The following is a 13,675-nucleotide window of genomic DNA, read 5'->3' on the forward strand; positions in this document are numbered from 1 at the left end:
TGGACCACACTGCCCCTTGGATGGATCCAATCTTGAAGTACATGGTTGATAGTTTGGCCCCGGACGACAAGGTTGAGGCCAGGAGACTCCAATTGAGGTCAGCTCGCTACACAATCATGGATGGAAAATTGTACAGAAGAGGTCATTACTTCCCCAACCTCAAGTGTGTGACACCAGAGGACGACCACAAGATAATGAAAGACATACACGCTGGTGTATGCAGCACACAAGACCCTGAGGGCTGGATATTTTTGGCCAACCATGTCGGCCCTAGCTCAAACAATATCAAGCTCTTGTCTTAAGTGCCAAATGTATACGAATATTCCAAGGGCACCGCCTATTGCTCTCTCCATCCTCCTCGCACCATGGCCTTTCTGCCAATGGGGCCTGGACCTGATCGGTAAGCTTCCTACAGCAGTGGGACAATTCAAGTACGCCATTGTAGCTATTGACTACAAAACAAAGTGGGTAGAGCCGGCACCTCTCGTCGCTATCACTACGGAGAAAGTGAAGAACTTTATGTGGAAAAACATTTACTGCAGATTTGGAGTCCCGGACAACAGGGCCTAGTTTGACAACGATGAACTCAGAACTTACACCGAGAACATGGGCACTAGAATCCTCTATGCATCCCCAGCTCATCCACAGACTAATGGTCAAGTTGAAGCCGTCAACAAGATAATCAAGAAAATACTAAAAAAGAAGCTCGACGATGCCAAGGGTCTTTGGGCCTCTAAACTCCCGGAGGTATTATGGGTTATCAGGACCACGACGATAGAGGCTACCGGAGAGACCCCTTTCTGCATGGTTTTTGGGTCTGAGGCAGTCCTTCCCATCGAAACACAAATCCCAAGCACCAAGATCCAGTACTTTGATACGGGTACCAATGCAGAGGGCCTACAACTTGATGCTGATTTGCTCGAAGAACAAAGGGATGTAGCACACATGCATAATCTCTCAAACAAAAGGAGAATAGCTCGCTATCACAATGCCAAGGTACAGTCCCGGACACTGAAGTTGGGGGACTGGGTCATGAAACAGGTTTACCCAGAACCCCAGGGACTGGATCCTTCATGGACAGGCTCGTACGAGATCATCGAAGAGGTAGGCCCCTCGACCTTTTACTTCCGTGACATGGATAGAGTCGTTTCCCGACATCCATGAAACACGTAGCGTCTCCGGTACTATTACAAATAGCTCTTGGAGCATCTTACCCTAGCTTTTGATCATCCAGCTATGGCAAGCTACCCATCGGGTACTTATTTTATATGAGCCATCAAGTGCAATTTTTGAATGAAAAAATGGATTATTCAGACCATTGCATGCATTTTTTTTCTTGTCACCGGACATTCCGAGAATCAAGCTATATTGTTAATTACTTGATTCCGGTAATAAGTAATTTAAAGGGCTAAATTCTGATTACTACCCTATAGTTTGTGTTCAAAATCAATTCAGTCCCTGAACTTCTAATTTTATCAAAAACACCCCTGCACTTTCAATTTTGATATAATAGGTCCAATTTGTTAGTTTTCCAATAATTGAAGTTATTTAACTTGTTAATGTGGCTCATATATGGCCTATGTTTTATGATGTAGTGTCGAGGTGGCTTGCATAGTCAATTTAGGAGTGAGTCATACTATAAAATAAATAGTTTTTTAACAAATAATCCAACTATAACTTGAACTCATAACAGAATATTAATGAATTGGACTTATTAGATCAAAATTGAAAGTGCAGGGGTGTTTTTGATGAAATTAGAAGTCCAGGGACTGAATTGATTTTGGACCTAAATCACAGGGTAGTAACTAGTATTTAGCCCTAATTTAAACATACATTTTTTGACAAGGCATAAAATACAAGCAATCTTAATCCCTTTTAACATTTCCATTCAAAAACAAAAGCAACCCCGCACTACAGAGCAAAGGAAATCAACTAGGGACTACCCCAATACCAGCTTGAAGCCATTGTTCAAAAAATGGGTGTAACAAAATAAAGGCCCCAGAAGGCAAACTTCCTAATTATGAACATCAGGATGACTACCAGTTGCCCCTCCCTCGGGTCTAGCACTCTTGCTTCCCAGTTCTCTCTCCTTGGCCTCTTGTTCCTTCTTCTTTTTCTCAAGCAGTCTCTGCCTGAATTTGGCTTCATCCAAGTACCTAGCTGCCACCCACTCTTTGTACTTTATGATCACGGCTTTGTCAAGCTCTTGGGAGTCCTTGAACCCGGCAACAGCCTCTTGACTTTCAATGGGAAGGCGCTCCTCAAGATGCTCTATTTTGGCCTTCCATGACTTTGCAGATTCTTCAGCCTCTTTCACGAAGTCCCGGACACTTCCTATCTCAGTCTTTGCCCCAGCAAGTTCGCTTTCAAGCTCCGAGATCCTTTTCTTCGCCGCCTCCAGCTCGGTTACCTTTGGAGTTAAGTACTCCACCTTTCTATTCAAGGAGTCCCGCTCCTTCTCCAGCCTTGCCTTCTCCCTGTGAAGATACTTCACTTGCCCGGAGAGGTTACTAACCTCCTCATTCAGTTGCGTATCTTCCTCACTAACATCGATTGCGTATACATTTGAACAATGCCTGTGACATCCCGTCAGTACACACGAATAGTGCAAACAGTTGGCAAATAATTTATAATATAGAAATACTAGTACCCGCATCATTGATTCTCGGGCGATACGCCGATTTTCTTAGGGGGTGTTCTCTTTCGCTCGTACCCGGTCGAGGTCTACATCCTTTAGATCGGCGAGCATAGAGCACACGAACTTCTCATCAGCAACCCCGTACTCGTCCAACAATTGCTTGATGGGCTTCTTGGGGACTAGTGGCATGGCCAGAGATAGCAACCCAAGGGACAATGACGGCTCCAGTCCCGGAGGGTGACTTTTCTTCTGCCTCTTGGGTCCCGTCCCTTTCACGTCTCGGCTGGTGTAGGTAACCTCTTCCTTGTCCCTGCTCCGATGTCTGTGCCGATGGAACCTCTTCTTCTCACCTAGAAGCAAGGCCTCCTCACTACCAACTGACCTAGTGGAACGGGAAGAGAAAGAGCCAGACACGGGCGCCTTTCCTCTCCCGGGATCAGCAATGGTAATTACGTCCCCGGCAGTAGGCTGCTCGCTCTGAGTAATGGGGCTTTAGGATCAGGGTTACCATACCCCTCGTCAGGAATCTCGAGAAGATATTCTTCAATTGAGCGACCCGTAGCCTTCTACACCAGGTCAACGTCAATGTGAAGGGCATCCTCTCCTTGGCTTATGAGGATGTCCATCAACTTGTTTTCATTGATCTTGTCATCCTCCTTACCTTTACCGGGTTTCCTCTTCGGCACTTTCACTACAAACAATTTGAAAGGTCAATCCTCAAACACTAGTGAGTTCAATTTTTTTTTTTTTTTCTAGAAAAACCAGCCTTACCGAGTAGTCTTCCTATGCCTAGCCTATCTAGTATGGAGTACCGAATAAACCTATAGGAGCTTCTTTCTTCTTCACTCCATACAACGTATACCCGGGCTACCCGTTTTCTCTAGACCTCCGACAATGAGTATGACTGATCCCCAATGGCCTGAAACGTACCCGTTAAGTGCCATTTCTTATTTCTAATCTGCCATTGCCCTCCAGCAAGAAATACCTTGTTCCTCCACTTCTTGCTTTGAGTGGTTGGCATGTCGGTAACTAGAGGCTCATAGTCCCGAGCGGCGAACGTCACCGTACCTTGACAAGACTGTTTCCTTGAGTATAAAACCCAGTACACGGCTCGAAATTCGTTGATGGTGGGCCACCTTTGCTGGCAGAAGTCCCACATTGCCATCATACTCAAAATTTGTCGCCAGGCATTCGGAGTCAACTGCCCCGGTGACAGGTTTAGCATCCTCAACAGATATTGTAGGCACCGGGGCAGTGGTAATGACAGCCCTTGGTGGAACTGGTTCTCGTGCAGCGCCACCCATCCCGGAGGTGGTATTGCTGCCATCTCTCCAGACTTTAGAGGCCTGAGTTCTACCACGTCTGATATTCCCCATTTCATCCTCATCGTATTGATCTCCTTCATTGTTATACTTCTCCCAGGCTAGTCGCACATAGTCCTGTCCACTAGCGTATATCTCAGTTTAGGTATGCCCTCGGGAATGGCTACTGTGACTCCTTGCACCTCCGCCCCAAAATCATCCTTGCTGTCATCTACATCAGTACTCTCACTACTCTCCGAGAACACCCCAGTCGAAGATCTGGTGTTCTCTGCCAACCTCATACGAGCACTACTGCCTACCAGGTACCCGTCAATATCTGCTTCTGCTTTTCTCACAGAAAATTGATAGGACGATCCCACGTCCCCAGCCTTGGTTTCTAATTCCATCCTAGAGCTATGTGAACCCGAGCCTTAAATTCGCTATCTGGAATCAGAAACACAAGGGTCAGCCTAGGAATTTAGATCTACGGCTTTGTTGAAGCGCGGATCGTTCCCCACTTCAAACCCAGGAAACCAAACAAACCCAAAAAACAAAAACAAAAACCCCAGAGAAACCCAATTTTTCTTTCCCAATTCTTTCCCAAAGCACTACCTACAGGCAACCCACACCAGCATTATTCTTATTCCTTTTTCATTACAAACACAAACAAAACCCAGGGGGGATAACAGAAACCAGAACACATCCATGACACAAAAACAAAAACAAAAACAAAAACAAAAAAAAACAAACAACAAAATCACACAAGCAAACAAAAACCATACTATGTTTCCTGCAGATGGGATTTGACCTTTTCTTCAGTAGTCGATCGTTCGCTCCCTCCAGAAGTACCAACACCACCTCTCCCCAAGATCGTTTTCTTTTTCCTCTTACTGCAAACCGTCGGACCCTTTTTAGAGAGTTTGAGTTTTCACAAAAAGTGAAAGGAGACAGTCGATTTCCCTCTTAAATTCAACCTGCGAGCAATCACATCCGTTGAAGACAAAAAGCCTTCAACCGTAGTATCACTCCATGTGTCCCACATCCTCTCTCCACGCCTTGAAACTATCAGTCAATGGGATGGGCATTTATTGCACCACCCACTCTTTACGTCCCACGTGGCTGACATGCACGAACAACCCTACCGAGTACCAAAGGCCCAAGGCCACAAAAACTCTATCGGGTACGAGACTCAATCTCTCAATCCCACCTACACCGGGATCAAAGGTTCACTCACCTCATCTAGTACAAGAGGCCCTAGGCCTATCTACTCCACTAGGTATACTAGATTCAGCCCCACCCTATTGGGTATCAGAGGTGCAACCCTCACAAACCCTACCGGGTACCAGAGGCCCAAGGCCACAAAAAACTTATCGGGTACGAGACTCAAGCCCTATTCCCCACCTGTAGAACAACCCGCTCAAGACATCTCTTGCACGAGAACTTGGGGGACTCCCCATAGGCACACTAGAGCCAAACCCTGTGCCAAAATCTATCAAGTCCCCACCCAAGAAATATCTTGAACTGGAACTTGGGGGACTTGTACATACTAGGGAACACTTTACTAGGTTTGGCACTATCAACTGAGGCTCGTATGGATACCTAGATACCATGCCATGGGCCGGGTTCACAACCCACCATGATGGTGCTCATCATGGGCGACACCACGGACACCCAGGGCCTCGGACCCGGCCAGCACATTCCATCGAAGAAGACATCAAAAAGCAGAACTACAAACGGACAACCTATGTCCCACATTAAGGAGAATGGATACTCCTTCCCCATGCCCTCGTATAAGGAGTCAGCCCAACCACCTTTTCGGGGGTAACAATTCCTTTATTTACTATTATTTGATTCATTTATATATTAGTATCTTACTCAGGCATCAAAGAGGCATAAACCGTCTGGTACGGTTTATCCCTCTAACGTTGTGTTCCTGGTACATGATTTAGGAGTTGGATCGGTACCCCAGGTGGTATAGCATTCTATGTGAGGTACCCAGAGAAAGCCACCAGAAATACCTCAGCCAGGAGCTCGTCCTGTCCCTCTCTTCGTATTATGGAGCAGCTTACCGCCGATGTGGATACCGCGAGGTATATGTATAGTATCTCACCCTGCACTGGAATGGAGAGGAGTGGAATTGCCGCTAAGTATTCCTTTAAACTTTGGAATGCCGCCTCGCTGTCCGGAGTCCAATCAATTTCCTTTTTGTGGGTCCTCTTCATGGCTTTGAAGAATGGGAGGCATCTGTCAATGAGCTTGGAGATGAAGCATGATAGTGCAGTTAGCTTGCCCTGGAGGCTTTGAACATGCACCTTCCATTGTGGGGATTTCATGTTGAGGATGGCCTGTAACTTGTCGGGGTTGGCCTCTATGCCTCGTTCGCTAACGATGTAGCCCAGAATTAAACTGGCTAGCAGTGACGCCAAAAAAGCAGTTCTCAGGGTTGAGGTGCATACCGTAGGCTAAGAGAATGGCGAATATAATGTGGAGGTTTGCTACATGTCTGCTGGCTTTGATGCTCTTGCCAAGCATGTCGTCTACGTATACCTCTATTATTTTGTCGAGATGCTCCGCGAACATGGCGTCCATCAACCGCTGGTATATTGCTTTGGCGTTCTTAACCTGAAATGGATGACATTGTAGCAATACAGGCTTTTGTCGGTTGTGAAGGTGGTGCACTCTTGGTTACCGGGGTTCATCTTAATTTGGTTGTATCTGGAGAAGGCGTCCATCATACATTCTCCACAGACCTTACTTGATTCACTTAAATCTTGAGGAGAGCCTGTTGTTGCTGATTGTAGAACAACTTTGGCAATATGTGTTTTGTGTTATCACCCTTAATATAACCTAGCTTCATCTATTCGATGCAAGCTGCATTGTGTTCATAAATGCAAGTAGGCTCTTCAGTGGTAGAACTCAAACCACTAATCCCTCGAATATGTGCAATGATAGTTCTTAACCATTCACACTCACGAACCGCCTCATGTACAACAATAATCTCTGAGTGGTTCGAGGAGGTAGCCACAAGGGTTTGCTTGATTGATCTCCAAGATATCGCCGTGTTCCCATTGGTAAATACATAACCAGTTTGGGAAAGATCTTTATGTGGGTCAGAGACGTACCCAGTATCAGGAAAACTAACCAAAACATCATTTGGCGTTTTAGTGTAGGGAGTGGCGCTTTCGCCATCAACATTTCCTTTAGGGATTGCAGTTCCATATGCTGTCCCTCTTGTCTCTCTATAGGGAAAGAACAGTCCCAAGTCAATGGTTCCTTTTAGGTGTCGAAAATGTTCTTAATACCATTCCAGTGACGCTACGTTGGCGCTGAGCTAAATCTAGCTAACAAGTTCACTGAGAATGCAATGTCTGGTCGAGTACATTGGGCTAAGTACAATAATGCGCCTATTACACTTAGATAGGGAATTTCAGCTCCCAACACCTCTTCGTCATCTTCCTTTGGACGAAATGGATATTTCCTTGCATCCAAACTTCGACCGATCATGGTTTGTCCATGATGCGCTTTGTCCATGTTATTTCGCCTGAATTTTGGACATCCACTACTAGAATAATGTCATTAGACATCGCCACTATTAAATCGGTCAGGATTGCACCTGATGTTAAAAATCATTCTAACATCAGTTTGTCAAAAAACCGATTTCTATTAGTATTATAGACATCAGTCACTAACTGAAACGATGAGAAAGGTTTTGTTCGAAATTTTTTTAAAAATGCGGAGGGACTAACTTTAAAAAATTTGAGAACGCGGGGACTAAAATTTCATTCCCCCCCCCCCCCCCGCTTAGTATTTTTTCCGCTTTCTCTAAAATTTCGAACCCAGACCTCCTTCTCCAAGCTGACGGCTGACCTGCATCGACTCCCGATCTCCTTCTCCAAGCTGACCTGCGTCGACTCCCGACCTCATTCTCCAACCTAAGCCTACTGGAGCCGCCTCCAACCTGACCCCGAGTCCCCGACCTCGCTCTCTGACCCCGAGTTCCCCTGCCTCGCTCTGACCCCGAGTCCCCGATCTAGTTTTCCAGACCTCGAGCTTGAGCTCCGATCTGACCTCGAGCTTATTAGCCGACCTGAGCTTGTCATTCTCCAACGTCTAGTCTCGTAGGTCCTCTCTCTCTCTCTCTCTTCTCTTCGTTACCACCAGTACTGATTTTCTGTCCGGTTTTGATCTAAAGTTCAGTCTTTTTTGTTTAATTCTTGTGTATTTGAGTTGGGTTTGTCTTTGAATGGCTTAAATCTCAGTCGGAGTTGGATCCATACTTACAGACATGAAAGTCCTCGGAATCGATTTCAGCTGTGCTCTGGGGGCTCTTAGCAACGGCCAGTTTCCCGAGAAGGATTGCTTGCTTGCCCTTATTTCCACGCTCCTCGGCTACGCCATCGTCGCCGCTTGCACCACCGTCAAACTCCCTCAGGCACGTTCTTCTTTTCTTTTGCTTCCGATATCATAATTAAAAAGCAATCGCAGCTGTTTTGATTGGTTTCATGGTTGAAATTATTGTGTTCTATGGAAAATAGACTATAGATCTCTGATTTCATTAATTATGCGGTGAAAAAAGTTGTGTGATTTCAGTTAGGGTTGTATATTTGATGCCTGCATTCACGCTTTAATTTTCACTCCTTTCAAATGATGGAAGGTTTTGGTAGGTCAGAAGAGAAATCCAGAATCAGTTTGCTTAGCAAAGAATTCAGATACTGAAGTTTTCTGAAATTATTATTCAGTGTTAAATTTCCACATTATAGTGGCATTGGTCCTCTTTTTAAGTTAAACTGATTGTCAATTTTATAAGTATGTATGATCTTCATCTGTTGCCATTGGCATGTGGAAGCGCCACGTTGTGCAATTGTTTGCAGGATTATCTGTGTGATCTGAGTCTTTTGTCTTTCGACTGCAGATATTAAAGATTTTGGAACATGGAAGTATCAGAGGTCTTAGTATCTTGTCTTTTGAGCTTGAACTAGTTGGTTACATGATTGCTTTGGCATACTGTCTTCATGGAGGGCTTCCCTTCTCAGCTTATGGGGAACTGGCCTTTCTTTTGATCCAAGGTATGCCAAAGGCTTCTTATAATTTTCTTCTCAGCTCTAACATGTCTCCGGGAAATGCTTCTTAGATGTAAGGGTGAATTGCTTTTTCCATACTCAACCAGATTAAATATTTCAGATTTGCTTGACCCGTTCTGAAAGTTTTAGTCCATATAGTAGTGGTTGAATAGTTCGTAGTTTTCAAACAAGGAGCCTCAGAACCTTGTTTATCATTTGTTGGCCTTATTGGACTAGGTGTTGTTGCATGCAATTCTGTAGCATTAGGAAGAGCGGTTATGGCAATCCCAAAGGATCTAACACTGTTCCCTATTTTGCTTTTTTTTTTTTTACAGCTCTAATATTAGTTGCCATTATGTACTATTACTCCCAACCTGTGAGCATCAAAAGATGGATGACGGCATTACTGTATCCTTCTCGCTTAAGAATCAGTTTAATTTTTGTAATTTTATTTATTTATTTATTTAATCTACATTCTGTAAGATTGAAAATGGTGATGTACTTCTTCCTTAATATAATGGTTTTCCAGATATTGTGGTATAGCACCAACCATATTAGCAGGTCGAATTGATCCTGTTCTATTTGAAGCTCTATATGTGAGTAGCCACTTTCACTGTCCAGCCTATGAATCAGTGGACATGAATAGTAATTTATTTTTCCTTCTGATCTAAATAATTCTTTATATCATAGCCCGTCTGATGCTAAAACGATTTATTACAGGCATCACAACATGCAATTTTTCTCTTTGCCAAGATCCCGCAGATATGGCAGAACTTTTCTGTAAGTCAACACCTGCTTTGTTTCCAAATTGGTTATTATTACTACTAACATCGAATGTCTGTAAATGTCTTACTTTACAAGTTGCAAGGATTCATCTGGTTTACATATTGAATGTTTGCATTTTGCAATTAGGAGTTTGTGTTTATCTCTGGCAACTAATCCACTTGATTGTTATGTATTCTTCAGTTCACACATGTTTTAGGTACTTTCTCATGTTGATTAACTATTTCTTGGGCAGAACAAAAGTACAGGGGAGCTCAGCTTCTTAACGAACTGTATGAACTTTGGAGGTTCTATGGGTACGTTCAAATTGTTAAAAGGGCTGTATGCTGTAATGTGTAAGATATGTATTCCGGGGAACTCACAGATATTTAACTTCCTTTTGCAGTGAGAGTTTTCACCAGCATCCAAGAACAAGTCCAAAAAGTGGTATCCTAGACCCTTGGCTGTCACTTTAAGTTGCATTTTTAATGAATTAACTATAATAAAATGTGTGAATAACAAAGGTAGTGCATCTGTACATGTAGATTTCAAATAGGTTTTGGCGGTAAGTGGCCCACTTTTGAAGTGATAACTAACCATTCCTTTTGAAGTGACTGTAAATGTTTCTTAATTGAGGCCAAATAAAAAAAAATTATAAGGAAAAAACTTGCACGATTAGTCAGTCTGTAGATGTGGCAAGTTCAAGTTCTCAGGTCCAAACAAAATTTAGTTCCATTTTTAATGTTTGCATCACCATAAATATAATAAAGTAAATATCATGATGCTATCTGTTACTTAGTTTTTTTAAACCCTAAGCTATCTTGCTAGAGTGCCTCCATTTTTCATGTGCTTTTTCTGCGAGTTTGATGTTTATAGATTTTTTAATTCATTTGCTCTCCTTCATTATTTTTAAGTTTTGTTGGGCTCTGTACTTGGTGTGGCAACAAATGCCATCCTCCTGAGTCAGATACTTATATACCAAAAGCCAAAATCTCGTGCTGAGAAGGAGAAGAAAACGGAGTAGAAGAATGATGCCTCCAGATATAAAGAGCTTTGCTTCAGTAGGATTCAACAGTTGCAGCAAGATTGGCTGTGAGAGGGTATGCATATCACATTTTTAGTTTTATTTAAAATTCTTTTTTTGTTGAAATTCAAGCAATGGTGACATGTATGCTGTGTCTATGTTCATACTTCAAATTTTTGGTCTTTTTATCTGGCTTCAAGCAAAATGCTTATTTCACATACAGTTCGGGGTTTACTTTGTGTATTTAGAAATTCCTAAGGGTCTAATTGGTTCTGTTCTTGTTTGGTTAGTGTTACGACTGCAGCCATACTTGGAGTTCTGTATACCGTTGCCGGCAAATTCCAACCGCTGCCTCAAGATATTTATCGCTATGGTACTAGTCCTTTGTAACTTGGTATATATTTCAAGATGTTTTGTATGCAGAGCATTACTAATAATTGCAGAAGTGAAACTTGAGAGCTCCTTTTTGCAAGATTGGGTTTGTTAAGCCTGGAGAATGTGATCCTTTGAGTTAATATTAGCTTGTACTGTTGCAGATTGTATTAGCTTGTACTGTTGCAGATTGGAGGGAACCTTTCAGTCTACCGAGAGGGTGGCTTTTGTGGGCTGGGATTGGTCTTGTTGGTGCTGTAGTTGCTGTGGCATTGACAGGGGCTGCCACGTCCTTTTTCAGTGGGCAAACCCCAGAAAGAGAGGTTTGGAGTTCATCTGATAATTTCTTTTTTCATTATAAAGTGCAGTGCACTCAATTCCTTATTCGCTCATGAAAGTGAATTGTCACTGAGTTGAAGGGAGAAGATATTCTGAAGTAATTTCAATGTATAAGAGATCCTGGATGTAATGAAAACTAACATTGCAACTCATCATATCTGCCATAAAAAGGAAAAAAGTGCGGTATGCAAGCAATTGGTAGTTGGTTTTAGTGTGGTGAATGATCTGTTCAGCTTTTTGTCTCTTTATTTACATCCTGATTCTGTTAAGCAAAGTCTTGATTGATCAGGCATCTGTTTTTGTGCTATGCTTGTACTTATATGATGTTTTAGTTTGGGTTTGCCAATTGAGAGATTAATTTCTACATTGTTATTTATGAGACTAACAGAAACTGTCATCTTGTGGCTTTCCGAAGATCAAAGCTTTTGGGATGATATTGAGGATGGGCCAAGGCCTTTGGGTCCTTTTGGCTTACAACAGGTAAGTAGTTTCTGGTCAAATGAATTAATTTAAAATCTGAATCTTTTAACTCTTTCGTTTATTAAGGACTGTGATTCCAATATTGCAACTAACACATTATATGAATGTGAATAGAAAGCACATAGACATCTGCGCATGAAATGCTGTTCTTAATTAGGCAAATGAGAAGGTAACCAGGAATTATATCATATAAAAAGGAAAGGAAGTAAATCAACATCTAACATGCAGAAAAACGATTGAACATTTGATGACACTTAAATGATTGAGAGTTGTGATAAATATTAACCATTCTTTCATCAACCTAGAAGACACATACGTAATTCATTTCGGATATTGTACACTTGGCCTTTTGAAAGTTTATCTAGATACATTTATGCTTTTGTTTATCTTGTTCAGGCTTTAGCTTCTAGCTAGCTGCTGATTTGTTATATAATTGAAGATTGCTATTACTATGTTTGTCTCACTTTCTGCAATCAAGTTTATGTTTTTGCTGCTAAGGATTGGAATTCTAGATTTTAAAACTTTAGTTAACGAGTCGGTCAATTTCTTCTGCTGCTTTGTGTGGTGCTGTCATGACTTACATTGTTATACATATTTGTAGTGGGCGGTAAAGGATCGGAAATGGTATACCCAACAACAACTTGACGAGGTCCGCATTGAAGTAGCCGACTACTTACAGACTCTGCTGTAGGTTCTGACCAGTTTCTTGATTTTGAGTTAGGCTAGCTTTCAATTAACTTTTTTGTAGCAATTATGAACAAACATGAATACTAATTGCTAGGCTAGCCTTGTAGTATATAGGTGCATGAATTGGGGTTTTATTTTGCCCATTTTGTAAACTATTAAGGATGATGAATGTCAGATATAATACCCCAATTTGCAATTTATAATCACAGTTCTATTTTGTGGACAGAATCCTCTTTATAGAATGTGATGTTTAGATATAAAGTTGAAATCAGTTTTAGCCATAAAAATTGATGTCCAGTAATACAGATACATCAGTTCCAAAATGAAAATCGATGTTACTAATATATTCGGACATCGGTTCATTGTTAAAAATGATATACTACCGAGTGCCAGACATCAGTTCTGAAATGAAAACCGATGTTACTAAAATATCCAGACATCGGTTCATTATCAGAAACGATATACTACCGAGTGCCAGACATCAGTTCCGAAATGAAAACTGATGTTACTAAAACATCCAGACATCGGTTCATTGTCAGAAACGATATACTACTGAGTCCCAGACATCAGTTCCGAAAGGAAAACCGATGTTACTAAACTATCCAGACATCGGTTCATTGTCAGAAACGATATACTACCGAGTTCCAGACATCAGTTCCAAAATGAAAACCGATATCTGTAACAGTATTACTCATCGGTTCTTAAATCAATAACGATGTTAAAACTCAAACTTGTGTTATATAATCTATATTTCTTTAAGCTTTAAATACAATAAAATGTGGGTTTAACAATAGTAGAGCATGCAAGTTTGTTATCATTTAAACCTCTTTACATCGGTTTATTATAAGGAACCGATGTCTACCCGAATATTAGACATCGGCTAAAAACCGATGTCTGCATTTTCCGGATCTTTCTCATCACCCACAAAGACATCGGTTGGGTTTTTATTTCTCATCGGTTTTTGACCGATGTCTGGGGCTATAATTCTAGTAGTGATCCGCAAACTGGTGGA

At 42.0% G+C, this 13,675-nt stretch overlaps 2 protein-coding genes across 2 annotated transcripts; both read left to right on the top strand.

Annotated features, from left to right (window-relative positions):
* Positions 1-606: 606 nt before the first annotated feature.
* On the top strand, positions 607-1,164 carry LOC112181372. The gene has a single exon (XM_024319742.1). The coding sequence runs from the start codon at positions 607-609 to the stop codon at positions 1,162-1,164; it is 558 nt and encodes a 185-aa protein (XP_024175510.1).
* Positions 1,165-7,757: 6,593 nt separating this feature from the next.
* LOC112181373 (mannose-P-dolichol utilization defect 1 protein homolog 2) lies at positions 7,758-12,888 on the top strand. Its single transcript, XM_024319743.2, has 13 exons — positions 7,758-8,061; positions 8,199-8,371; positions 8,852-9,005; positions 9,335-9,407; positions 9,529-9,595; positions 9,720-9,779; positions 10,018-10,078; positions 10,168-10,208; positions 10,290-10,326; positions 10,676-10,861; positions 11,076-11,158; positions 11,322-11,976; positions 12,578-12,888. The coding sequence occupies exons 2-10, from the start codon at positions 8,225-8,227 to the stop codon at positions 10,783-10,785; spliced, it is 750 nt and encodes a 249-aa protein (XP_024175511.1). The 5' UTR covers positions 7,758-8,061; positions 8,199-8,224; the 3' UTR covers positions 10,786-10,861; positions 11,076-11,158; positions 11,322-11,976; positions 12,578-12,888.
* Positions 12,889-13,675: the final 787 nt, after the last annotated feature.

The sequence above is a fragment of the Rosa chinensis genome, unplaced genomic scaffold (genome assembly GCF_002994745.2).
Source record: "Rosa chinensis cultivar Old Blush unplaced genomic scaffold, RchiOBHm-V2 RchiOBHmChr0c32, whole genome shotgun sequence".
NCBI lineage: Eukaryota > Viridiplantae > Streptophyta > Magnoliopsida > Rosales > Rosaceae > Rosa > Rosa chinensis.

Coding starts and splice junctions, on each gene's coding strand:
- LOC112181372 (XM_024319742.1), top strand. CDS start 607: ATGGGCACTAGAATCCTCTATGCATCCCCAGCTCATCCACAGACTAAT.
- LOC112181373 (XM_024319743.2), top strand. CDS start 8,225: ATGAAAGTCCTCGGAATCGATTTCAGCTGTGCTCTGGGGGCTCTTAGC. Junction 9,596..9,719: donor TTCTATTTGAAGCTCTATAT/GTGAGTAGCCAC, acceptor GATTTATTACAG/GCATCACAACATGCAATTTT. Junction 10,079..10,167: donor GAACTTTGGAGGTTCTATGG/GTACGTTCAAAT, acceptor TTCCTTTTGCAG/TGAGAGTTTTCACCAGCATC.